The following is a 26,280-nucleotide window of genomic DNA, read 5'->3' as shown; positions in this document are numbered from 1 at the left end:
CCCAATAAACAGAATTCGAATAAATGGGCTTCTATTATTATTCATTTCATCCGCGGATCATAGTATATTTATTCACCTATCGATCATTGAAGAAAGATCGTTCGAATACGATCTACAGAAAGTGTTGGCAGAACCTGATCACCGAATTGAAAAAATCTATTGACCATGCCCACATTTGGAGACATCTTCAAACACGATTTTCGTGAGAACGAGGCCTTCAACGAACAAATTTTACTCCACACTCGTAGACTTGTAGTATTGTGTTATTGATAAACAATAAAATCTAACATTGCATATACTCGTCTTGTTTTCTCACATTTTCACCCTTGGTCGCCCAGGAACTCGGCCGATTGTTCCTTGAGCGAGCAAAGACGCGAGACACAATAATGAAACGACGCAGAAGTGGTTCATTGAACACAAGTGTCCCGCATAGCTTGTGTTACATTTATCGACTGTTCAATTAATGTTGTGTTCACGGAACAGACCCGCATAGTGTTTACCATTTTGCCTCTAGTCCGAGGTCAGTTTTCCTCGAGGTGCACCTAATAATCGTCTATATTTATCGCCGGCTAAAAGACACGTGGGCAACCTGAGAAAACCGCAAACAAGCGAACACCGTCTGCATACGAGCAAACATTCGTTTTGCGTAAGCACGAAACGGCTAACCGTGAACAGGTACTAAGAGAAACGATCTATATACCAGGCCATCGCGTCATTCAATAATAATCGGCAGAGGTATCTGATCGACCGTAGGTAGCGATATTAAGACACTAAACTGCTACAAGTAACCAACAAACATCTATTTATAGCCGCTTAATTCGATCACATCAATGAGACGCTTGTCATACATGATTCACGATCATTCTATAATTATATAACGATATATCGACCGTACAGACGATAGAGCATATTACAATGCCCTTTATGAACAACCTACGATTTTCTTTTTTTACTTTTCAGACAACGATTGACGATCGCTCGAACAGATATCGCTTGGCGCTTCGGTAAACCACGTGTGACCAGTTTACTATGATTTTCCAGAAAAAGACGCTGTATCTGATGAGTGATAAAAATCGCTACTTTTTTATAATTCCATTCTTCGATCGTCAACATCCTTTCGGGCCATCGATTTTTAACGAAACTACTAAATATTTCTCCTCGTCAAGGATCAAATCGAAGTGGTCTTGACCAAAGACCGATTGATCGTGAAAATTTGCGATCATCGTTACGCAAATGATTATCTTACGTATTTATTAATAGCAATCGCCATTTGGCAACCACTGTTACCTATCAAGACCAACCATGTACGGGTCGTTCGTGTGTGTGTCGTACACGATTAATAGGTGAGCACCGCGTGGGGTTGTTTATGCCGATCTTTAGTCGCGTTTGTGCGTACACGCGTTCTTCTTCGATTTGCACACAATGCGCAAAATCGAGGCGTCGCGACCAACCGCCACCGCTCCGATTTGAGCAGAGCCACAGGATTCAGGCCAAAGAATTGTTGGAAATAAGGAATAATTATAAAAGAAGGATGTTTCATTTCGCGTGGTAATTATTCAGAGGAATTAATTAGGAATTTCGAGGATCAAGCTTAAGGACTGTAGACGATTAGGAAAACAAGAAGTGGTACAGTGAAGTTACATAAACTTTCTAAGGAGCATGTTTATAATTTGAAGAGATACTTGCTAACTCTGCGAGAATTTCGAAGAGTACTTAAGCGTACTTAATAGAATATAAATGGAGCATGCTTCGCGCGTATCTTTATTAAGAATCGGTTGCTAAGAAATATCTCTTGAGTAAGTGATATCGACACCCTTGCGTTTATTTCTTCTTTTACCGAATATTTAAGTCTCATCCGTTCGCTGGTATGACACTGCGTCGAATCCGAGGTAATGAAAATTATACGTAATTTCTACTAATTCCTATACTCTTTCTTTGTACCTGTTCTATCTAATTCTTAGCGAAGAATTCAAGCTAAAGTCGAAGTTGAAACTCTAAAGTTCGTCGCAAACATATTCCTCTCGTGTCCAAACCATAACCCGTTTCGCGATTTAATATTATTATAACCCGTTTTGTGATTTAATATTATTACACGCTTAAGGCCAGGATTGAATCATCGACGAAACCTATCAAAATCGATCTCTCTATCTGGAAGATACGAAACTTCCTGAATCCCTGCAACAGTCGGTTACAAAGCCGACGAAAAAGAAAAAAGAAATGTACGTAACAACTTCTTTCGATCGTTCAGTTCAGACATTTACTTTCACCGAAAATTGGTCGTTCCTCTCTCAGACTTTGACGCAGAGTAGAAGCTCCTCGATCGAACCACGACCTCGATGCTTCGCTGCAGCAGGCGCCGACAGTCGCTTGAATATGCATGCAAATTCCATCCTGTATATAACGACTATCTGGCAACCGGTCGGCCAATCGGTACGAGTGACACAGATATTTTCTTAACCTCTAAAGGCACCTACGGCCGGTTCTGAGCGTAGCCAGTCGCGCGCAACACCGCTCGCGTACATATGCAAACACGGCTGTTCTCCGCGACGGATCTCTCGCTAGCGTGAAACGATTATGCAAGAACGCGCGCGCGATTTAACTTTCAAGGGACACGCATAGTATCTTCGGTATCTTTGTATCGCTGCATACGCTTTGGCCAATAAGTAATAAAAAATATTAGATGACAAGAAATTGTATAAGTTAGATCAGCGTTAGAATCGATGTGCTTCGATGGTTGAAATAAGTAGCTTGAGATATTTCGATGGCTGTGAGAACTTAAATATACAATACATATATGTGGTTCAAGGCTTTCTTCCTAATGCGAGCATTCTAATCTTTAGATCGAATATGGAACAGAAGATTTATTTTTCGTATCTACGATCTTAACTTACCGCTAAATATGAAAATATAGAGAGGCAGGTTTTAAGCGGTTCCAAAGTGATTCGATTTTCATCGATGTTCAATTAGTTTTTATAGGTTTGCTCGAATTACTAGCAAGTGGAAGAAAGTGGCTAAAGTTGAAAGGGTTGTATACCACGTATAACCCTAAATACCATTGCAACACTGGGTATTGCCACTGAATGCTTGAATTTACGTCCTAACTATATCTGTTCCACTAACCACTGCGTATTATGACTTCGTAGTTACGACCGTTTCACGCGTCGAGGCTGATTCCCGTCTAGCGATTCGGAGCGGGGTCATCGAGCTATTTCGCACGTTTTTCACGCGTGGGCTCGAATTGCGGATAATCCGTGGGATGGGAGATTCGTCCAACGTTGGATCCAAAAAAGAACGAAGAAAACATCGAATTGACAAATTCTGGATGGTCGTTGAAGCCTACGGCGTAGCCTGCTGGGGCGAGCAACCGTCGCGTCCGTTGGCACGAAAACTAGGGCTTCTTCTAAATTCGATATAATTAGCGACAATGTTTGCTGATTTCTGTCTGGTTTACTTTACTAAGTGCCAGTTTATCATGACGGCTATCGTTGTTCACGACAAATCGTCCGTCTCGAAAATGAGCGTAAACACCAAGAAAAATTCTTTCCTGGCGCCTACGTTATGTTTATCGCAAAATTTCGAAATATTTTCGCACAACCGCAAGAATTGAAAATAATTAATCGCAAATACTAAAGATTTTCCATAACTTGGTAGGTGAATGCTTAACCTATTAACGGTAGAACTGGAACACATCGAAACGCCTGGTATTAGAATTGTAATTACTTTTCCGTTTCCAATTACTTTGCAATTACCAGGTGGTAAGTAGTTTTTGCCAGTACTGATGTTTACTTCCATCGAGATAGAAATACGATTGCATATACTTATTTATTTTTATCATATCGATTTGCCAATTAATTATATATAGCACACCTAGATACATAATATTAAAGTACTAACGTTAATCGGATCTAATCGGAAGACAATGTAATAATAGGTGACGAGCTAATTTGCCTTCCTTGACGAACGGATTAAATTTGAAGTGTTGTCTGAGAATTATAAATTGATTAATGGGGAAACACGCTTTCCTTCCGTGATTCCTTCGCTATTTACATCGTACCGTGTGCGAAGGCGCCCTGTTTCGAAACACCGTTGCAAAACCGAAATTTTGGAATAAATTTCATCATTTCTTCAAAATTTCCTCGAGCTCAACGACCGATTCTCGGCTGCCAAAACGCATTAACCCGAATACCGGGAAACTTGTTACGCGAAAATCGCGTGAAAATCGCGTGAAGTTCGCAATCAAGCGATCGTTACGCGAAACAGCTGGCGAACGTGCATCTTGTTTTTCTTTCTATTTTTCCTTCCTGTAATTTCGAAGAAAACGCAGCGCAGAAGAAACGCGGGAACAGCGATAAAAAGCAGCGGAGAGTTCGATGACCGAGTTAAGTAGATAATGAGTAAAGTCGTCGTGGAATTGGAGGGAATTATTCCGCGAGCTGAATTGCATAACGCGGTGAGGACGATTACGCGTGGTGTTGCGCAGGTCTAGGTAAACGTACGCAACCGCGAGGACGTTAATCGTTTGGGAAGATTACGATCGATGTGGTAAACTGTTCTTACAAGTTTTCAGCTTAATACGAATCAATCGATTACAACGATCTTCATAAATTTCGACCTTAACCTGTAATCAGTTACAGCGCTATACGTCAACTTTCACGATCGGTTGAAATCTTCAGATTAAAAATTTTAATCTGAACTTGCGAGTTATAATCGAAGATTCTTGACACTTTTATTTCTCTTCAATTTCTCGTAAAAATATGAAATTGCATAGAGATCCACGGTCCAGAACTATTTCGCACGTTACCTGAGAGCGATATAATATTACAATAATGTCTATAACGTTCGAGATATTCCAGAATCCCATAGTAACAGTATGAATAAAATATCGCTTGAATAACTTGATGGTCCAGTTGGAAAAATGAAAACTGAATATACTTTTACTATAGATACATATGATATATATACAGGGTGGTTGGTAACTGGTGGTACAAGCGGAAAGGGGGTGATTCTACGCGAAAAAAGAAGTCGAAAATATAGAATAAAAATTTTCTTTTTAATTCTTTTTTTTTTTAATTTTTCCATCGAGACGATCTACAGCGAGATCCGTTATAACGAGACGTGATAAAGCGCACGCGTATCGAGCGAAAATTCAAAGTCGATTTTCTCGAAAACAAAGCCTCGAACGAAAAATTTGTATTCTATATTTTCGACTTCTTTTTTCGCGTAGAATCACCCCCTTTCCGCTTGTACCACCAGTTACCAAGCGCCCTGTATATATGTGTATATATGTGTATGCATGCGGATGAAAATATTCCTATGAAATGTAAAGTTCGAACAATTCACGGAACAGCGGAAGAATTTGTCACGTTCGCGTCACAGTCCAATTTCTCCGAGCTCTCGAAACATGTATAATTGGAAACGTTCGTAGAACTCGTTTCCGGAGGAAGAACGGTGGTCTCGTTGTTCTACGAAACTAATTCGGTTTCCGTCAAACGGTGTTTTCCAAGTAATCGAACACCAACGATGCTTGGAAACGACGACACGGAAAACAAACAAGAGATAATGTATGTACGTACGTTTCTCGATCGAGAACGTTATTTCATTTTAATAGAACGTTCGATCGAATTCGTTTCGATTAACCGAAGAACATATACATAACAGGTAAGTATGGAAATCACCGAGAACATCACGATACATATTCATATAAAAGAAAAAAGAGATAACTGTCATAGCAGAATCATTTACACTTTTTGTATGGCATCTCATTAATGGTATTAACGTGATAATAGTCACGTAGCTATTTCATCGAAATACTCGTTCTTTGCTTAAACTGCTCTCTGCTTCCATCGATGTAATTCGATCTCGAACGAAACAACACAACGTCCTGACACGAAATATCGGTGATGTAACAGATATAGTATAGAAGATAGGAACAACGCTTAAATCAAATGATAAACCGTGTCTTTTCTCGCTTAGCTTAGCTCGCCGATCGAAGGAGAGCACGTTGTTTCACAATCAGTTATCTTAATGATTCGTTTCCGCGTGGTTCCACCTATGTTCTGTCGATTCGGCGTGCACAACGCCAGGCCAGTTTCCTCGGTAATCGGTCAATTTTAAAACACTTCTAGAAACTGTAGCCTCTGCGAGAGAACTATCCGAACGAATGGCAAGCTGTATCTACTTGTCGGAGTCAGGTTGGCATTTTGGGGCGTTCGATGAACCTTTACTTACTTGACCGTCGCGAATGTAGCCAATCTCTATCAGTACGAATGTGGACACTGCCAGACGCTACGAGTAATGGTAATAGGATGGTCGAGATGGTGGTAACAACGAATCCACGGTCCACAGGAGGACTCGTATCAACGTGCTACTCGATTCGGGTAACTTCCCAATCACTCAATCGGCAATTCGTCCAACGACTCACTAAGCAACTAACTAACTCTAACTCTCACTATAACTAACTCAATCCAAAAGAGACTGCCCTTATATACTCCTGCTCCCGCTTCTCGGGTTAATCTTTGTTTTAAGGAGAGCCGTATAATCATTTCATACCTCTGTCAGGTGCATGTCCCTCCCGTGATCGTAGCTACGTCCGTTGACCTGCCATGTCACTTCGAGCCCAAACCGATCGTCATAAAGTCAGATTGGAACATTAAGACTATTCCTTATTCTTATTACTTAAGGGCGGCTATAGTAAAAGTCTGGACTAGTGTATTGGGGTTTTTCCTAACATTCCTTCTCCGACATACTAAACAATCAAACCGACGAAAGACAGCTTGATCGTTGTAATAAAATATTAGGCCACTGATCTACTGACCAATCGTGGAACGATACGATCGCACGTAGATAAATCAGGTTACGAATGGTTCAAGCAAAATTTCACTCTTGAATTTCTCTCCGCTGAACTTTTACTTTTGTTAAAAAAAAAAAAAAAAAATTGTCTTCCCTAGCATTTGACTGAACGAAGGATTATATAATACGCAGGAGACGTTGATAAATTTCTCGGAATATTTTTAGATTAGTGGGAAGCGTATAACAGTAAAAAAATTACGCTTGAATATAAACAGCTATCAAATAGATATAAAAGAATATGTGTGTATAGAATGTGTGCGTATAGAAGGTCAATTCTACTTAAACCTACTATATTTGCAACTGTTCGCTATAAATATCGTCAACAATAAACTACGTATTAATAAATGGGACGTATCGACCAAGGATTAATGTATTAATGAAAAAACACCTGCGCACTTTACCAAAGTTGATGGACGATTGAAAAGACAAAGCAGGTGCGATTACAAGTCCAAATAAGTAGCCTCGATAAGAAATGGCTTTCGGTTTCTTTCCTGCTTTTGAGTTCATAAACCCGTCGTAAACAAATTAATGAGTCCATGTCAGTAAATCGAAATTATAAGATCGATCTTATCGATTGCATGATGACTAGAATTACTGTGCGTTCGAGGATGCTTAAGAACGGGGTTCGGTGTTCTGTGTAATAGCCGATTAAATGACTCGAGAAGCGGTGCATCGAGATAGGCTACGTTCCATGCTCTAACTCGCGAATGATGAAACGGGTATTAAGTTCGTACACAGGAAGACGAGGCAGGAGCGATTGGCTCTCGTGCAAGTTTGCATTAGACTAATTGCTCCTAATACCATCCTTTCGCTCTAATACTGTCGGAACAAAACTCGGTAAAACCGAACAAAACGACGCTATATGGAGATTCAATGGACCTATTTAAATCCTGTGATTGCTACGTCTCAAATGCTACGTCAACCTTCACTTCATAATGGATGATTATTAAGGTGAAAAAATGTTAGAACGGAACCTGTACGTCTACGATTTTCCAAGAACTATTCTTCGATTAAGGTTAATTACAAATGTTACAATAAGATATATTCATGGATTAAAAACCTAAATATCGAATAACTAAAAACTCAAATATAACGTGCACTATCTTAAGAAAAAGAAAGCTATAAACTGTACTACTATCTAACGCAATAATTCCTAATCTCTTACGCGGTAGTATAAATACCAGTGTATCACTTTGGTACAAAAAATACAATCCCGTTTCTAATAGCGCGCCGAAAATAATCTACGAAACAAATTCAGGGGCATGCGCGCGCAGGTCAAGAGGCGCGAGAATCGCTTTCAAAGATGTTTACCAGCATTAACGACGATCGTAAGCCGCATACTTCTGCCTCGAGACGTTCTTAATGGTTTCACGTGTATCTTTTTCACGGAGATTACATAAGTCTCTTTGCGTGAGCTTAATTCATTCACGAACAGCTTACTCGTGATTCCAGTCACGTAGCACTTTAATACTGCCTCGAATATTTAAGCCACCATAAAATCTTGTATCTAACAATTAACACGGACTCCCCTCGAACGTGATATCGCTAGATTTATACGCGATATTATACGATATTAAAGGAAACAGGCGAATTTTAATACGAGATGAATATCCAAGTTCGATGGGTTAGCACGATATGAAATTACTGAAATACGTTCGAGCAATTACAGAGATATTCGTCATATTAAAAACGAAAATATCTCAGATTTCACTTACCCTGAAGATATCGCGATTAACGTGAGATAGGCGAATAGGAATTCGTTGGTAGCACTCACCTTCTCATCGAGGTTGTTCAGATCCGGCAACTGAAACAAAAACAATCGAGTCGAGTTAGTCCTACAATCGACACCATTTTGCAATGGCTATTACGAAAGAGGGTTAACGTTCTATCGTTTGAAATTCTTATACAATAATAATATTAAGGGTCGTAGAGTAGACGAGAGGGAGAGAAGCGTTACCTTAGTAGGTGATACGAATGTTGTGGGTTCACACGTTGATTAACAAACATTAACGAATTATGTATGTACATACTAATTAATTTTAATCGCGATGCGAGCACAACAACAAGCTGACACACATATGACCGTGAACTGGAGAACGAATTGAAATTCACACGAGCAAGCGTCATCCTGCCATCTGTCGACGAATTCGATACTAACGTTTCCGTGAAAAACGAGACGGAAGGCTACGTTACCTACGTAAGTGCCTACTTTATCTACACACGAGTTTGGTCGGTCGGCAGATGCCGCCCACGGTACATGATTTTTTTTTTTTTAGTCGCTTGCAAATTGAAGGAAATTGAAGCCAATTTGCAGCAATCAGCTGTCATGCTTGAATATATTCCGCAAGAGACTGTAGATAACGTGCAAGGATTAATTTAACGCTTGATACGTCAACCCATCTAATTAACCTTCATTATCCTCGTACGTGTCCCGAACCGAACGAAATAACGTGAAAGCGAAGAAGAAGGAGAAATTTCCTTCCGTGAGACATTTAAATAAATTGTTTTACAGCGATGACTAGCTCAAAGAAACTTCATGCAAATTTCAACAGTATTGGAACGAATAAAACATTCTCTCTACATTTGAAATTCATGAATTCCTTCGTCATGCGGTAACGGTTATAGTCTCACGACTTGTTTTCTAATTCGAAAATAAATTATCGTAATATCGCTGAAAAGCAAGACAGCCGCGATGACTCGACTTAATTATGAGATCGTCGCTGAGTCCCGTCGGGACACTGTTTAAATGTCAAGATACACGCGCTAAGAGACCGATCACGGCTATCATATTCTTTCGCGCGTTCAAATTTCTGGTTCACCTCGATCCAGATTATCCGTAGCCGACCAAACCAGTGATTCACTTCGATATGGAAATAACTGACACTAAATAATATATTTAATAACCTTGCCCGCTCTTGAAACACGATAACTCTCTTCGAACTAGGGAAAGACGTTACGTAAATGAAACGAGAACGTCTTTGAATTATACTTGTACTCCGACTTTGTCTTTCAACTTACATCTCGAATATTCGAGAATTTTTAACTCTATCGTAATTATTTGATCGTAATAACGTTGATTACTTGATAACCAAAAAGAAAGAGGACAAAAGAAAAGTCGTATTAGAACGTGAGAAATGAGAATCGATGGGTTGAGACTTGAAAGATATTTCGGAGGTCTCTGAAGGTCATTTCACGGTCAAGTATATATTTCCACGATGATATTTTAACTGAAACCGAGAAAGAATATCAAGTGCATATTTCGCCTTGAAGATGGCTTTAGCTATTCGAGTCTTATAAATGGTAGGAAGGAATGCATATCAGTGAAATCTGTTCAAACATTTACACTACAATCGATGCGTTATTTACCCGTCTTTGTCTGATACTACTTTCAACGTGTACCGAGAAAATAACACGACGTTTACAGCTGTGTATCGAGCGATACTCTACATAGTACATCATCAAACAATGGCACCTAGTTCTACGAAATCGAAGTTGGCCATTGTCAATGATCTTTACGGGGCTTTCATAATTCTACCGAAACGTTTCTTTTTTTTAACTTGTTTGCTGTACAGTCAGCGTTGAAGAAACATTGATTTGTTATCATTATCACCGATTGTTTCCATAAAATAGAGATAACGTGGCCGCCTTCCGGAAATTGCTGGCTAAAAGTACGGTCACCGAAATCTGGCCTGATCTCGCGCGTATTCACGAACGAATAAAAGAGAAGCAGCGAGAACCGCGATGTATATTTATGCGATCACGTTAACTGGGAAATTAAATTCTCGCGAATTTCATCGAGGTTTACGAGGTGGTGCGAGAATTTCACGGTCAGACGTCAAAGAGCAAGCAGGGTTTGGACAAAATTTATACCACCTCTTTCCTTTTCACTTCGGTGACTTTGTCCTCGTTCCAAGTGACGTTTATTGGCTTTTTGCGGGAATATCCCTGGAAATGATTAAAATACCCATGTATCGATAGAATGCGATCTATTAAAAACAAAGCCACTTCTTTCGACTTACGAACCCAGCGGGGGTAATGCGTAAAGTCCTAACGGTGATTTATCAACGTGTGCATTTATCGTGTCCTACGTCTATAGCCTCTTTGATCTTTTAAACGATTTCAAGAGAAATTTCCAACAAAAGGGAACAGCAAGTGGGAAAAGAAGCGAATATTGGAGGCATCGCGTCGATACAAACGGACGCTCTTTACCCTGACAACGCGGCTGTTATCACCGGCAACGTATTAAAACCATTATCCAAGTTATTTCGCTTGAAAAGAAAATCTAAACGTGGAATTTGCACCCTGCAAATTGGCTCCGGCTACGCTACAATTGCAAAGCAATCGAAATCGATCGGTGATGGGATTAAAGAACGATGGAAGCATTGCCTGTTTTCATTCCGAAAACTATGCGTGTTATATATATATATGTCGGGTTTACATTAGAATTAGGGTTAGGGGCGTGAAACGAATCTTCGTTTGGGTTACACGTTGTCGTTATGCAATGGAGAAGACATTGACTAGTGCAAATACGATTATTATAGAACCGGACAAGTAACCGCGGTAGTTAGGTGCTCGAGAAACTAATGACAATGATCCTAGGTTCAATAACGAATCCGCGGTCGACGGGATGATAGATGAACGTACTCACAAAATCTAAGTCGGACGCGTAATATTCACTGGTCGTAAAGAGTTACTCCTTTCATCAATGAGATCGCGAGAAAGAATTTCTTTCCCGTCCCGATCATGCCACAGAGGAAAACTATAATGGGGTGTGTCTAAGGACACGAGATCATCGGATTCGTCGAGAAAAGCCTTCGTTCAGAAAGTAAGGGAAATTGGCGTTGCTAATTGGTCAATCTCCATATCGGTGGTTAGAAAAAGATGCTAACCGCCCTCGAGGGAAAGTTGCTAGTGGGAGACGCCGCTCGTTGAAAAATATGTCTCCCCTATCTTCCCGTAGTTGGGACAAAGACTGTTTGTCTGTTTGAAGGACTTTAGTTAACTAAACCTTAAGATTTATAACGGGCCCTCGAGCTAGCCGAACATGTACTGCGGAGACGCATCGACATCTGGCAATCATCTTACTCGAAGAATAGGGTCTGCGTGTGGCGAGCCACAGGACAGAAACCGTTGGAATGTTTACTGTCGCGTGTCGCCACGAATATTTCTTTTAAGGAGAGCTATAGAATTACTCCATACCTTTGTTAGACAAAGCGTTCATCCCGTGACCGCGGCTACGTTCGGCGACTGACTGTCGCCTCGAGCCCAAGCTCATTATCACGACTCTCGAACAATTACAATCGGGTTGAATAACTACAATTGTTCAATTACAGCTATAGTAGACTCTAGGTTACAATGTTGCGGGATTATCCAAAATTCCAAAGGCTCCGGTGTTCTTTCATCTCCGACATATATATATATAAATGAAATACGAAATGCGTGCTCGTCGACGTAGAAATAGAATGTACAAATGCAAAGAGAGTAACGATGATTAATATACGCAAAGGGTAAGGTCAAAGGTGTAATATACACGAATCACCAACATACAGCTCGTTCAGGTTTTTATTAGAAATATAAACAAATAGTATTTTACACTGATTGATTGGAATCGTTTGATAGAACCTCACACGTTATCCCAGACGTTCGTATCTTCGTGTTCTCTCCGAATACACCTCTTTTATACACGTACGATCAATCATCGGTTTATATTTAGAAATCTCTTGCTCTCTTTCTCACTCTCAAAATTCCGCACCCGTACGCACAGATGATTTATCGAAGACGCTCTGCGTGATAATCTGGGTATTAGCAGATTCGGGGTTCGTGTAAATTGGTCGCGAGAACACCGCCACAGTCTTCGTTTAAGTTAATCGAAAACACCAGTGGTTGCAACGATCTTCGAAACATTTAAGGGGGTATTCTGGCCTGAACATTTTTTTTTCATACTTCCAAAGTTTAGACATTCAAGAATATGCCCTTACAAGGATTTTTCAAAATTTCAATTATTTTATGTGTTACAGCCATTTTTGTGACGCGGCATCTGCTCCGGTCTGACCGAAACAAACGAATAGTAGACGGTAGACGTTGTCCGAGTGAACTTGTCTCAAAACTTTAATCGCATTTTTCTCGAAACTACCTTTTTCGAGTTGGCGTGCACGATATCTCAAGTTCTAATGAACCGATTTATTTTAAATTTGATCTGGATATTCCTTATATACTCCTCTATCGTCCGGATCACGCTCAGCTCAAAATCTTTAGTATTACTATTTTTTAAACGTTCGGAATTGTCAGAAAAACGTGCGAAATAAGAAATTTTTTTCAAACGGCCGTCATTTTGTGAAAAAATGTTGTATTGACTTTTCCAAGGTTCAGACGATAGCGGCATACATACTAATTAAGAATCCGTTCGCATTTTTTGTTTCGGATGACCTCGAAATATCAATAAACAAAAAGAAAGCTAAAAAGAAGGATAACAAAAATATTTTTTGTTTCGCTTGTACAGAGCTTGAAAAATCGCCCGAAATTCATGTCTCTAGATCAGAATACCCCCTTAAAGATCCTCGCAAATACAAATTCACAATTTCAAATTCATCTATAGATACTTCAATATTTACAACGTGTCATTTAAAATCGCGTTATTATCGTAACAAAAATCTTTCCAGATCCAAGGATCCAATATGACGTCCAGCCGAAATTTATTCGACGTACCGTTGATTCTCTGGTTTCTGGAAATTTGTTCGGCAGGCAACGGACTGTAACGTTATCGATAGTCGACGGGTTCGAAACTTCGCTCGATTTCTCAATCCGACGCCGGTTCGTCGTTCTCCAACTTTTCCATTTGCTGACTTGGCACCGTGCAGAACTTTGTAAGTTTTACCAAGTCTTCGGACCGTGCCGGCGAAAAATATGTAATTGATCGCGGAGAATCGAACGCGGACGTCGGAATAGAAGCGGAATCCGCTCAACGCAACGGTAAGATTATTGTTTCGAAACGATATCGAAGGAAGAGAACAAGGCCGATGTGTATCGTGCATTATATTTTCCCGTTCGAATGAGATGTAACGACTCGATTATTACACGGAACATCGATAGAAGAAGAAAAGGAAGATGCACGTGTGCACGAATGCACGCGCGTTCAGGCCGGGATGCAGCTAGTATCGAGAAAAGAACGTGTGTTTGCGTGTGCAAAAGTAAGCGGACTGCGAATCACGAAAGGTTTCAACGAATATCTCGAGTATTCTACTCTCGTTTGGCACAAGATCGCCTTCGTTTCAGAGACTACATGGAGGATTTGTCGATACCATCAAACGAGTAAGGAGGTTTAACGTACGCTCGGATACACCCTTTTCCCTTTGATGTGTTTTTTTTTTTTTTTCATCTCGTTTTCCGCATCTATGCAGAACGTCCATACCGAGCCGTTTTCTTTCTCTCGACTCGCACAAAATCTACTTGAACCGCGAGTCCATCTAAAGGCCGCGTTTCTGTCGTGTTTCTCGTTACGGAACGGAAACTTAAAGCAAACGACAAAGATCAACGAATAAACATAAAGTCGTAGAGTGTTTTAGAGACGAGGTTTAGTCGCTCTCGTTCAAAAATACTTTTTTCTTTCGGAGAAAGAAACGCCAAAGGCATTTCACGATTCAGAAATTCCTTCGTGTTTCTTTCGTTTCAAGGAAATCATACCGATCGTATAAATAATTACATACATCGTCAATGTATAAACTGGCAACTCTCGTTTTAACGAAACTACCACGTTTAGGAACTTTATCCATTTCCATGTCGAGTCTCTCGATGAGAATCTCTTCAACGAATGCTGAAATCCACCTGATCCTCTTCGTCTTCCATCTATCAGCGATTCCAACAGACCTTTCGTAGTCAACGATCTCTCTGCGTTCGACCTACGCGTCAAGCAATTGTTCCATCATCTTTGAGGAATCCTCGGACGACTTCCGTTGCCAGAGGTTATACGATCGCCCAACACCCCGCCCCCCAAAATCGTCAGTTCGTAGAGGCGTGTTTAACCACCGATTAACAGCCACGGTAGAATCACGGTCACGCAAAGAGCCGCCAAGCAACTGGCACACATTGCCAGCGGACTGGCAGCTGCCTCCGGTTCCGCCTCGATCGTGTAATCCTCGTCACGCTCGAATTCATGGACTTCGACGTCGCACCGGAAACAGACTCGACCGCTCTTCAGATGCGAGCTGTCCCTTCGAAGCAACAACGCTGAACCTTTGCGCTCGATCTTCCATCCAGGTTCTTGCAGCAGCATACGAGTCATCATGTTTGATCCTTCGTTCTTCACCGTATGCTTTGACAGAATTCTTTGTTTCTACTCGTTCGCTGTCGTTTCGACGTTTTCCAGGCGAACTGGAGCATCCGGTTTCTTTCGAAAAAGTCGCTGCTTGTTCACCGGTGTCTTATTCGTAGAGTCAGGTTGCGTGTTTGGACGTTCTCAAGGCTGAGACCACCGGTATTCCGCTACCTGCAAGACAATACAGAGTTAATCAAGAGGACACTGGTGTAGATTGTTTGGACGTCAATTACGCGGACAATAGTCGAGTTGATAGATGAGACGTTGCTTAATCTTATCTTCCACCGTTCTAATTTTTATAGAAGATACAAATAATCTAATCTGACTGACTCGAGGCAGTGATTCACCGCAAAACATACGACACTTATCAGCTTATCGACGACGATACAATATCTTCTTAAATGCTTTTTAAGCATTATATCTATTCACTGAATAAGAATATGTTGACCGACGCTAATTGCTTCCGAACGGAATGAAAATACGAGAAAAAGAAGTATAGAAGGTACACCGTATAGAAACCGAGTTCCGGTTATTTTTATTCGCGTGCTAGTGAACTGCAAACTTGATCAGCAGACGACGGTCCATGAAAACGGACCTAGGATTGGTAAACAAAAATACGATTCTCGAAGAATTATGTACTAAATTGTATTATCTCTTCGTTCCTGACAATATGTAACGAAATATTGTAGGATCTTACTACAATTAGTTTATTTCATTTAGATTAAACGGGCGTTGGTTAGACAGGAAACGATGGTTGTTTAACGCGAACTAAATACAACAACGTACTATAATTAAGACAACTAAATAGTTAATTTGCAATTCTCGTCACCTCGGTTCCAACGCTCTCGCACACGCGGACCGCGCTCTCTCGACAACGCAATTCGCACACTCTGACTTCTCAACTAGCACTGCTTGTTAACTCGTCCTTGTCCCTTAGCATCCCTTTGTCTTTTGTCTTAGTCCCACCACGCACGTGTTTCGCAACCGCTCGTGGCCAAGGTCAGACAGGCCTTTTCCGTGTAACTATTCGATCGAAGGACCGACGATACATCGTTGAGCCTGTCGACGATTAAGCTTTCTCGCGACATTGTTTATGGTTCGTCCGATATCTCTTAGGCCTTTCGTCCGCGATACTACAATATTAATTACAACGAGAATTTAAAACTTGTTCGGTAGAAATTCATTGAAAATGTTAAGCTCTCGTTACACGTGGAAAATAGGAAAACACAATACGCCAGCTTTCGCCAGGCTTAATGCGGCCATTAAGCGGGAAACGAAGCTACGAAATTCAACTCGCGACTGGAGATTTAGCTAGCAGGTGCTTCGGATTTATGAGCATTTAATACGCAGACACTGATGCCGTGGGCGCTCCATCAACTTCCCGCGCGGCCAGAAACGAGAATTAATCGAAGCAACTTCAGCTATTCCACCATAGCTTCAGCGAACACCGAGCCAAGTTGACTGCTAAACCAAGCGAAACTCGCGGGCTTGGTCCACGAAACTTTAGCCGCGATTCACTGCAGGTGATACCATACGATTACAACGCAAACAACGTTCGGTTCGAAGATATCGTTAACCTGTTAATAAGAAATTCGGTAGGTTAGCGTCGACGACGTTCATGTGGTAACGACCATACCCAAATCCACGCCATTCCATACTACCTGACAGCGAATCGTTAGGTTTTCACCTGACCTTTGCACATGGCCCAACATTACATTTTCCCTATTACGTAGGACAATCAGGATCTTCCCCTTGCCCCTCAACACCTAAAAACGCGACATATAAAAACCGCTAGTATTCGACCACGAAACTAGTCTCGTGTACAGTTTGGCCGCGATTTGAACAACTATTTCAACTTCGCTACTTCATTGTAACATTACACTTAATCATTTTCGCGAATAAAAGCCTACGGAAAGCTATAAAAGCACAGTCAAGTTAAGTTATCGCTCAGCTACTCCTTTTTTATCCTTAATTTTACGTGACATTCGCAAACGTTTTCAATCGTCGTTTTATCTTACCGTAGCCTCTTACCGTCTGAATTGGGAAAGTAAAATTTTACGATACAGTTCTCAGTAAACGCGATACAACAAACGTTTGCGTGATAAGGAGTATTCGATTCACGTTAGGGCATACAGTTCCCTATGTGAAAACATTACGAGAGAAAAACAGTCAGATTTGCGTTTTATCGAGGTTTTATAATCTTCATATAAATCCAATTATGAAATTTCGTTCCATCGTAAATAAGTTAACCGCGAGCAAATCGTTACAATATTTTTACAATGTAAGCAATTGTGTAATACGACGAACACTTTGTGGAGAGATATTGAAATCTAGTAACGCGAAGATTAAAGATGCTAAATTGCTTTTTCCTCTCGCGGAGAACGGCACAAAGTGACAAGATTCGTAGCATTTAAATAACATTTTAATTACTCCAACTTATAATGCTGTATTACACCTAATTACGATGTGTACGTATACTATGAGTAGAGTAAATAACTAATCAGAATTACAAATCTCTCGAGGAAACAAGTATTTAGTACGTAACACGTTAAGAAGCTAATCGAACGACAGATAGCACGCAATGGAGAAATTCCTACATGAAGATGAATAAGACGGTCGAAAGGAAGAATTTTAAGAGTCTGACAGATTCGAGCAAGTAATAAATCTTTCAGCGAAAAAATAAGACCGTTCAGAGTACGTGATCGAGCGAGTCGGCCGTTTCTCAGGAGAAACGAATCATCAATAATAAGCTGTGAAAACTGGTCAAGAGGCATTAAGTTCGGAAACGGAGAACTTTCATCGGTACGGCCTTTCTGCCACGTTCTGCATCGAGCTTTGCCCTAGTTTCGCTTCTTCGACGACTATTAGTACCGATTAGACGAAGTTTAAGGCATTATCAAGTAGAAAACTAGGCAAGAGGAAAGTGTTTCTGTCTTCTTTTTACTTTTCTTGCCGATAAATTAAACGAATGTAGCCACTTAATTAAATCTAGTGCGATACCTAATCAACGTCGCTCGTAATAAATCTCTGTCGAGAACGCTACGCAACGTTCACATGCCACAAAACACAATGGGCTGCTGACTTAACTACGACGGCGATTCAGATTCCGGTCGACTTTAATAATAGACGTAGCAGTGAACTTTGCTCGGTAAATCGGTCGGCTCATATCGTTATAAATCGTTGCCCTATCTTGAACAAATACGGGTCGATAACTCTTTGCAAAATTTGCAAAATTTTTGGCCGAATCGAAAATTGTCTTATTTAGTAATACGAGAACGATCGACAACGAAACAAAATTGTAAAAATGCTTCCTTGTAAAAATTGGGGATTGTGACTTGTCATGTTACTCTGTAATCTTCGTTTCTAACGATGCGACGAAAATATAAAGCTGCATCGCGGAAGCCCATGAGGTTTGGCAAAAAGCAACGAAATGTTATCGTATCGGTGGAAAAATCGAAAAACGGACAAGCATATGGGAAAGATATAAAAAATTCCATTACACGCGACTATCGCCAGACCGAGCTAGAGCAAATGCTCGGAGGGATGCAGTTCGCGGTGCTTTATCTCAGCCTGCTTTTGTTCATTGCTCGCTGAAGGATGTAATGAGATTCAGGAACAACAACACGCTTGACCGTACCCAAGTGGGCATACGCGGCCAGTTACATCACCTTGCCAGCTCTCGATGCGCAGCTCCATGGAGGAAAGAAAGAAAGGAGAAAAAGGAGAGTACACGCGGGCTGATTACAAACGTGAGCGGTAATTATTCGAAAACACAATACAGGAACGCCTCTCTGCCGGTGCACGCGTGCATTTCAAGCTTTAATCCGATCAGATTATCGAATATCGGTTTTAAAATCGAGCCACCGCGATACGAGAGTTATTAACAGCTACGCAAAATTCATAATTCGATGCATCGTTGTGAGTTCACATAACGCGAAAATTGCTGAATCATAAAGGTACTTTGTAACATCGATACATCTTTTCGGAAGCTGCGTTTCAACCTCTTAACGCGGAAAGTTATATATATATATATATATTAATATATTTGAATAGAGAATAATTAATGACGAAAATGGATGCACATTTTTCATAAGTAGCGCGTGGATATTTATGAATTTTATTTAAGGAATTTAAAGATGCAAGAATATAGAGAATGCACGAAGCATTCAAAATTATATGAAATATTCAACGTAGATATTGTAATATTTAATAAGCGAAAGAAATTTCTAGTTAGGTTCCATTTCTCGCGTTATATTCATAAAAATATAAATTTCCATAAATACCTGTAATCAGTTTATCAAATGGTAGATATTTTAGTATGAAAGCTGTCGTAGCTTGAATCCACGAAGATCAATGGACAAAATAATCGACTAAACTGAAACAACCTATACTCTGTGTACGTATATGCGTGTCAAGTGGTTCATCTTATCTCGGCAAATGTTTGATAAAACTGAGATAACGAAAACGAGGGGCGCGAATCGAGAATCAGTACAGCGAAATTAAGTAGAAGCGGGCGTTCGGTGGTCAGACACTTTTACAGCCGACTGTCCCTTTTAGAGTATTTTAATCCATCGGAGAATAAATGGAACAACGGGTTCTTCTCATTTATACAGCAAACTAAGGCAACGAACGAGTCGTGCCAACTTGCATAGTACTAGCGACACTAGTCAAACTCTAAGACTCTAGGAACGCCGCTTACAATATGCGGTGGAAACTTGGATATGTCATAATTACATTACGGATCTTTGTGCGACTTCTATTTTTATGAGCATACGCTAATTGAAATAACAATTGAAAAATCATTTACTTCGCCTCGTAAATATTCCAACGAATGTTTTACAACTTTGAATATGTTGCACAGTTTTTCATATTTAAATTTCTTAGAACTGCACAAACGTCTGTAATTCAATCACGAAGTTTCAATGATGTAATCAGAGTTTTTTCAGTGGTAGACTCTGACGTTAAATCCTACAGCCATATACATAACGTTTGAACCACTTAAATATACGAGACTTACTTTTCCTTCAAAGAGCGACTCGAGAAATGTGTCGTTCCATTAATTGTGGTAATTTCGGATTAAACACTTTGCAAACGGTTCCACCGCTCTCTCGTTAGAGAATATTGCGATAAAAATGTGTTGCGCGAAAGAGAACATTCTAGAAAGTATAAGCGAGAGTCGCGCGTTCTTTTTTTCTAGGTCGTAGTTTTCTTTTTCATCGCTAAAATGGATGCCTTATTTTTGTTTGGAGCACGCAACGATTTCCTAAAAATTTATAGCTACTTTCAATTTGCTCGAGAAATCGTCGTAAAAATATAAAATCGGTAAAGTGTTTTCCAAATTGAGCTAATACCCGGAGCTTCCAACGATTTCACCACGATGATCGTTGAACTAGTTCACGGCTAAAACAGGAAACCGAGTTCCGAACTAAACTGTCTACAAATACCCAAATGAATCTCATCCCTTGCATTTCGTACGCAAAAATCATAATACCAACGAAACGGAAAAAAAAAGAATTTAATTTTCAAACGAAAGAAACATAAGCAAGAGAATGAAAAGTTTGGAAAGTCCACTGTAAGAACTCGGCCACTATATTCGACACGTCTTAATTCCCCGAGTCTTTAATGGCAATTCTCTGTCAAGTTAACCCAAATTGGCGGTTCAGTGACAGTAGTTTCGCAAGCTTTTATCCAGTCAACTAATGGTTTCCTGGTTAAAAGAAACAAGATTCTTGAAACGAGTTTCTATCACCGTATCACTCGATGCAACCAAAAGAAGAAGAAGAAAAAAAAAAGAAAATAGACCGAGCAAGCACACGATTATAAGAAAAACGTGCGTTTTCACGATCAACAACTTATAACTACATTGTTCGGCTTTTCGAGCGTCGAATGAATGCACGACAGGTGCAAGAAATTGCTTTCCGCTGTGTTTAAATATACAATCAGCACATTATTAGATCGGAGAAACGGAATGGCAATCGTTACCGGCTGCATCGAGTTAATTTCATTGGAGATTCGTAGCAGGGAGACGCAACGAAGCTGATTCGGCTTTAAAGACGGCCTAATAAGAAGGCAACGATATTCAGTCGTGTCCGAGTCACGGCAAACATTTCCACTTGAATATTCGCGCGAAAACATTCAGGTAAAACGTTGCAGTTTAGCGAATTACGAAAGAGATGACACCGTTTGCTTATGTTAGTTCCACGTCGTAACCTTCCTAACTCGTCGTATCCGTCGAATCTTCCGAGTCAGTTATTCCATTTCAGTTATACGCTCGAGTTCTTCGAGAATACGTCGAATCGAGATACACGAAAGATGAGACCGGAAGATGGATGCTAATTAATTGGATTGTTCCGATGGCGAAATCGGCGAAGATTTCATTTTAAAATCGTCTCGACGAGCTTGGGAAGACGGTATTATTTAAGTTGTGAAGAGCGACGTGAGCAAATTGCTCGGGTGCGATGGGACTTTTTAGCATGTTTTAGAACGAGGAAATTTGCACATCATTTGCATATCAGTGCGCGCGTCGTAAAAGAAACGTGAAACCGCCAGACCCGTATGCACCTAAAGTTTCCTTTCTGCAAGCTGCTCGAGAGGTTTTTAAGTTTGACATTATTTTAAAATGTCATTTAAGGACGACCTGAGAATGACCATTTACGGCTATAAAAAAAAAAAAGACTGGAAGAATAGAGAAAGAAACTGAATTTACATCAGCGTATCACGCGAACATTTCATAAAAGTATACAATACAGCTTTGCCGTGGTAGCGGGCTTTCAGATTACGCGCTTTAGTACGAACTTTGGCTTTTCCTTTTTATCGCTGACGAATATTCGTCGAATGGGTACGTATGGAATTCGAATCTAGCGGGCTTTCCAGGGACGCGCGCGGATTGTGTACCGCTCTCGCAAAAGCTTTGAAACGAACGCCCCGAGGTCTTTTGTTCGTTCCGCCAGCGAACGTCTACACCGGACGTTTCAGCGATGGCGACACAATTTTCCTAGTAAACGAGTGCATAAAACGTATTTACGCGCATTTAAATGCACACGGCTCGAGTCTGACAGGGCCAACAATGCGAAACTTCGCATTCGAGAATTTCGCCAAGATGCAGAGAGAAAAGGAGAGAGAAAGGCGAGAAAAATTGACGCGTCGAATTGACGAGATCGAAAGAAATCATCGCGACCCTTTTCTTTGCACAATAAACGCACGATTACGTTGTCAGAAAAAATGAGCAAACGTTGAGCGGAATTGCATTACGGGACGATAACGAATGAAATATTATAGAAATAAATGTCTCAAAATGAAGTACTGTCTGGCGATAAATAATATCGATATCGTTGAAGTACGCGCTGATAGAGTAACTTTGAACGAAACCGAGCAACTTTCAATTCATACGCGAAATTCGAATTGAGGAGAAATATTTCAGCTTCGTGTCATAATTCGCATACATAAGATATTTTACGTTGGCTCGTCACTTTGACGGGATAAATCTGAAAGCCTTGAACCACAACGGCAAATAATCCTATTACAGGTATCATGGCAGTGGCATTAGTAATTTGGCACGAATCACCTTGCTTACGCTCGCTGGTAAATTCGTCACGTGTTATCAATTCACGTTCATCCTCGCCACTGTTTTCGTCCACCATTGCTAACGTGACACACGAAACTGCCTTTGCGAATAATTTACGACCGCGTAAAACGAATGTAAAAATTGACAACGCTTAAGCAACGTTTTCGTCTACGCTTCGATAATTCCATGCTCATAAACTAACCAATTTTATTATTGACAAATCCTTGAGAATTCGAAATGTTCCTGTATAATGCAAACAAAACGTTAGTCATATCTGAACGATAGCTTTCTTCGTCAAATCTTCATGGCGATATGACGCATGCTAACGATAATTCACAGGAATACGAACAGAGAGAGGACTGAATATACGATCGAACAAACTCGTAATGAGTTCTACGTCTTACCCCGAATGGTTCACAGTCAGATACGCTTGCACGCTTTGTAATACCGCGCGAGCAGAACGTTTTTCTCATTCAGGCGGTCCCATTATCGGAAAATTTGCAGCAGACATTTTGCGTGGAATCGTGGAATTCGCTCGATTGTCCGGATGGTTTGTTCGTAGCCGAGGGATCAGATCCTAGTGTAAATTCGCCAGAACTTGGGGCATAAAGACCGGATACGCTTCCGTGGGAAAACATTGTCGCAACGAGATTCACGCTTGCGTGCGACTTATACAATACACTCTTAGTATACGATATTAGCATCGCAAATTTATGGAACGACTACCCAGACGACTTTTACGGCATGCGCGACGCGATATCGTCGCCAAGAGGAAGTAAACAACTAGAGCCATTCTCAACGTCGAACGAAAAGGTAAAAGTCCAACTGGACGTTACTCGAAGCGATTATTCGAGTAGCGAACATCTAACGAACAGAGAGAGAATTAATAATAACGATCGAATAATAACGATGAAGAATATGTCACACGATTAACCCGATCATTGCCGCGATGACAAATAGCGACTGTCATGCTATGGCACACGCGTACACATCGTTTCGAATTTACGACATTGCGGAAGTCACTCGTGGCTGGTGGCACGCGCGAATCTACAAGGTCTCACGTTTGACCCGTAAAAACAATGCGCCATTGCGTACTATTCAAACCTACGCATTCCAAGCTAAATGTGGTATCACGAAAGAACAGAGCATACAAATTTCCCAACTGTGACGCAAACGTCACACGAATATCGATCACGACAACAAAACTATACGAAACATTGTCTGTTTGATTAACCTCTTCAAGAACGAAACAGATAATTATATTTCAGTGATCTCGAACAAATGTACGACGATCATTGAGTTTTTAAGGTTTGTTGAAGGTATTTTGCATATTTATTAAATCTTTCGTTACCGAAGAATTTAAACAGTAAACGATATGAGTGGTGAATATTCGTGCCGAATATACCGTTAAATGCTGGAAATGTAAATGTAAAAAACAATTTATCTAAATCTTTAGAAATATCGAAGGAAAACCGTAAGCGTCAACTTCGTGCCAACGTCCCTCTGTTTACCTGAACATCTCTACTTGTCACTTACATCATTCCCACTTCAACTATCCTCGCGGACCGAAGAAAAACAAATCCTGCGAACGTAAACGAATCCCTGAAGAGGTTAAAAAAAAAGCACATGTGTATGTTTCATACACGTTCCTGTTGACACGTACCTGTGATGCAAGGCAGCAAAATGAACGAGATAGACGCGATCGTCACACGTGAGTCTTCGCTAATGCGGAAACGGGCTGAAGAAGCGAAGGCGCGTCGTGTCGATGCGTCGCGCACGTGGAACAGACACGTTGGCCTTCTTCAACCTCGACAGAGAGGGAAAGAGAGAGAAGATTGCACGAGGTGGAACGTAGAGACGCGCGTCCTACCTCAAGCACGTCTGACACGCGAATGAACACCCGCGAAGAGCGATGTCGCGACGGGAGCCAGCAAGGGGAGGAAGCTAGTGAACGCGCAACAGACGCGAGAACCGGGGACCCTACAACGTTTGCTATCCCCGCCGCCTATACGACCCTCGTGATTCGTCGTTTCTCCTCGAGGCGAAGCTCGATTGGTCCACGAGTACGGCGACGTGTACGAAACGGGTGGCCGGTTTTGCCTCTACGGCCTCTCGCTAATCGAACCATCGGCGAATTTCACGACAGCTGACGGTGTTTCTCGATGGGACGCAGGCTACGATAACGGTATCGAAGAAAGCTAGTTTCCAACAGTAGACCAGGTTAACCATGATCGATGCCTTGGTCCAGGCAATCGCGATTTTGTATTGCGTAAATCGAAGGTCACTTGCGGCAGGTGTGTTGAAAATTTAATACGATGGCTACGTTTTGTAGTATTGGGGCAAAGTGCTAAGTTGCGCGATAAATTTGTTTTAAGATGTGGTTATATTCTTCGCGATGTGTTTCATGGACACGAATTGGCCATCGAAATGACTAATCTTATCTTATCTAGTTTTATATAAAAAAATGTACATAAAATAAAGCAGATCTGAGAATAGTACGTGTTTAAATTTCTACGTTGAGGAATATCGAGGAATCGTAAGTAACACGAAGCCTTGTGTCGTATGAGTTTCACAAAAGAAACACGACGACAATTATAAAGGTGTTTTATTGTTCTATATTTGAATGAAATGGTTTCTGTCTCTTTCAAAAAGATACTTCAAATTTGAAAGTCAACCATATCGTTTTACATCCATCGTATCGTTAGATAAACAATTAATCACATTCTGAATGGAGCAAATATCACACTTCCTAGTTATCTCTCTTTCTTCTATTTCTCTTGTTTGAAGATAAGCTGCCTTCTGCAAACAACCAACACACATCCGGGGAGTCTTAAGCGTAGACCAGATGAACGATACAGCGGGAAGTTTCTTCATACTGTAAGCCGTGGATTTGCGAACTCGAGAAACCACTCGCGTGCCGCGCAGAACCTTAGCAATCGTGTGAACCTGATTTCCGGTAACCTAAATTCTCGTGTTTTCACGACAATCAGAGAAACCACGACATATCATTCTATATCCATCATAATCCCTATCGATTGTTTAAGAACGGATAGAGAAGCGTTCAGAGTATAAAATATTTAAACTACACATACGCAGATTATTTTATTCGATGGAAAAATAAAACTTGGCCGGATATAATCGATAAAACTTTCTTTCGCGTTTAACTGATTGAACAGTGGTTCGTCATATATCACAAATGATAATTCGTTGGTAGGTAAAGACCTACGAAGGTGCAGTCTAAGCTGAGGTGGAAATAGCCCTTACCGTGACCGCAGATCGTAATTAGCTGCGAGTATGTCAAGCTGATACCCAGTAAGACCAACCTAGGCATCTTGTTATAGATTAGGAGGAACTAATGCGTGTGCAGTGGAAGGCGTGTCAGCCATAACGACCAATGGCTATGAAACGCAAGCTACCGAGAAGCTCTGCGACGATAATGTCAAAGAAAATCGAAGATACAATCCTCGTGGAATTAGCTCACCCTGCGCACGAAACTGGTAACAGCGAGAGACCGAGTACGATAAAAGCAACGAATAGAAAATGATGGGAGAAATGA

The 26,280-nt window shown here is 40.8% G+C and overlaps 2 protein-coding genes across 4 annotated transcripts in view; both read right to left on the bottom strand.

The window, feature by feature from the left end:
- Sesn (Sestrin) overlaps nt 1–26,280 on the bottom strand; it is a 153,818-nt gene that overhangs the window by 96,623 nt on the left and 30,915 nt on the right. For both annotated transcript variants that reach the window (XM_076620945.1, XM_076620946.1), the window contains exon 6: nt 8,624–8,653. In XM_076620945.1, the coding sequence (XP_076477060.1) occupies nt 8,624–8,653 (30 nt within the window). The remainder of the gene's footprint in view (nt 1–8,623; nt 8,654–26,280) is intronic.
- Nucleotides 12,394–24,610, bottom strand: LOC117155909 (uncharacterized). 2 transcript variants are annotated; one of them, XM_033332401.2, is made up of 2 exons: nt 24,388–24,610; nt 12,394–15,331 (listed from the first exon to the last, which is right to left on the bottom strand). In XM_033332401.2, the coding sequence occupies exon 2, from the start codon at nt 15,128–15,130 to the stop codon at nt 14,864–14,866; it is 267 nt and encodes an 88-aa protein (XP_033188292.1). In that variant the 5' UTR covers nt 15,131–15,331; nt 24,388–24,610; the 3' UTR covers nt 12,394–14,863. The 2 variants fall into 2 exon arrangements, with proteins under 2 accessions (XP_033188292.1, XP_033188294.1); XM_033332403.2 differs by lacking the exon at nt 24,388–24,610 and adding an exon at nt 24,261–24,319.

The sequence above is a fragment of the Bombus vancouverensis genome, chromosome 8 (genome assembly GCF_051014615.1).
Source record: "Bombus vancouverensis nearcticus chromosome 8, iyBomVanc1_principal, whole genome shotgun sequence".
In the NCBI taxonomy this organism is placed as follows: domain Eukaryota; kingdom Metazoa; phylum Arthropoda; class Insecta; order Hymenoptera; family Apidae; genus Bombus; species Bombus vancouverensis.
This window is presented reverse-complemented; position numbering and strand designations above follow the sequence as displayed.

What these genes read in the sequence shown, in the direction of transcription:
- LOC117155909 (XM_033332401.2), bottom strand. Translation starts at nt 15,130, where the DNA reads ATGATGACTCGTATGCTGCTGCAAGAACCTGGATGGAAGATCGAGCGC.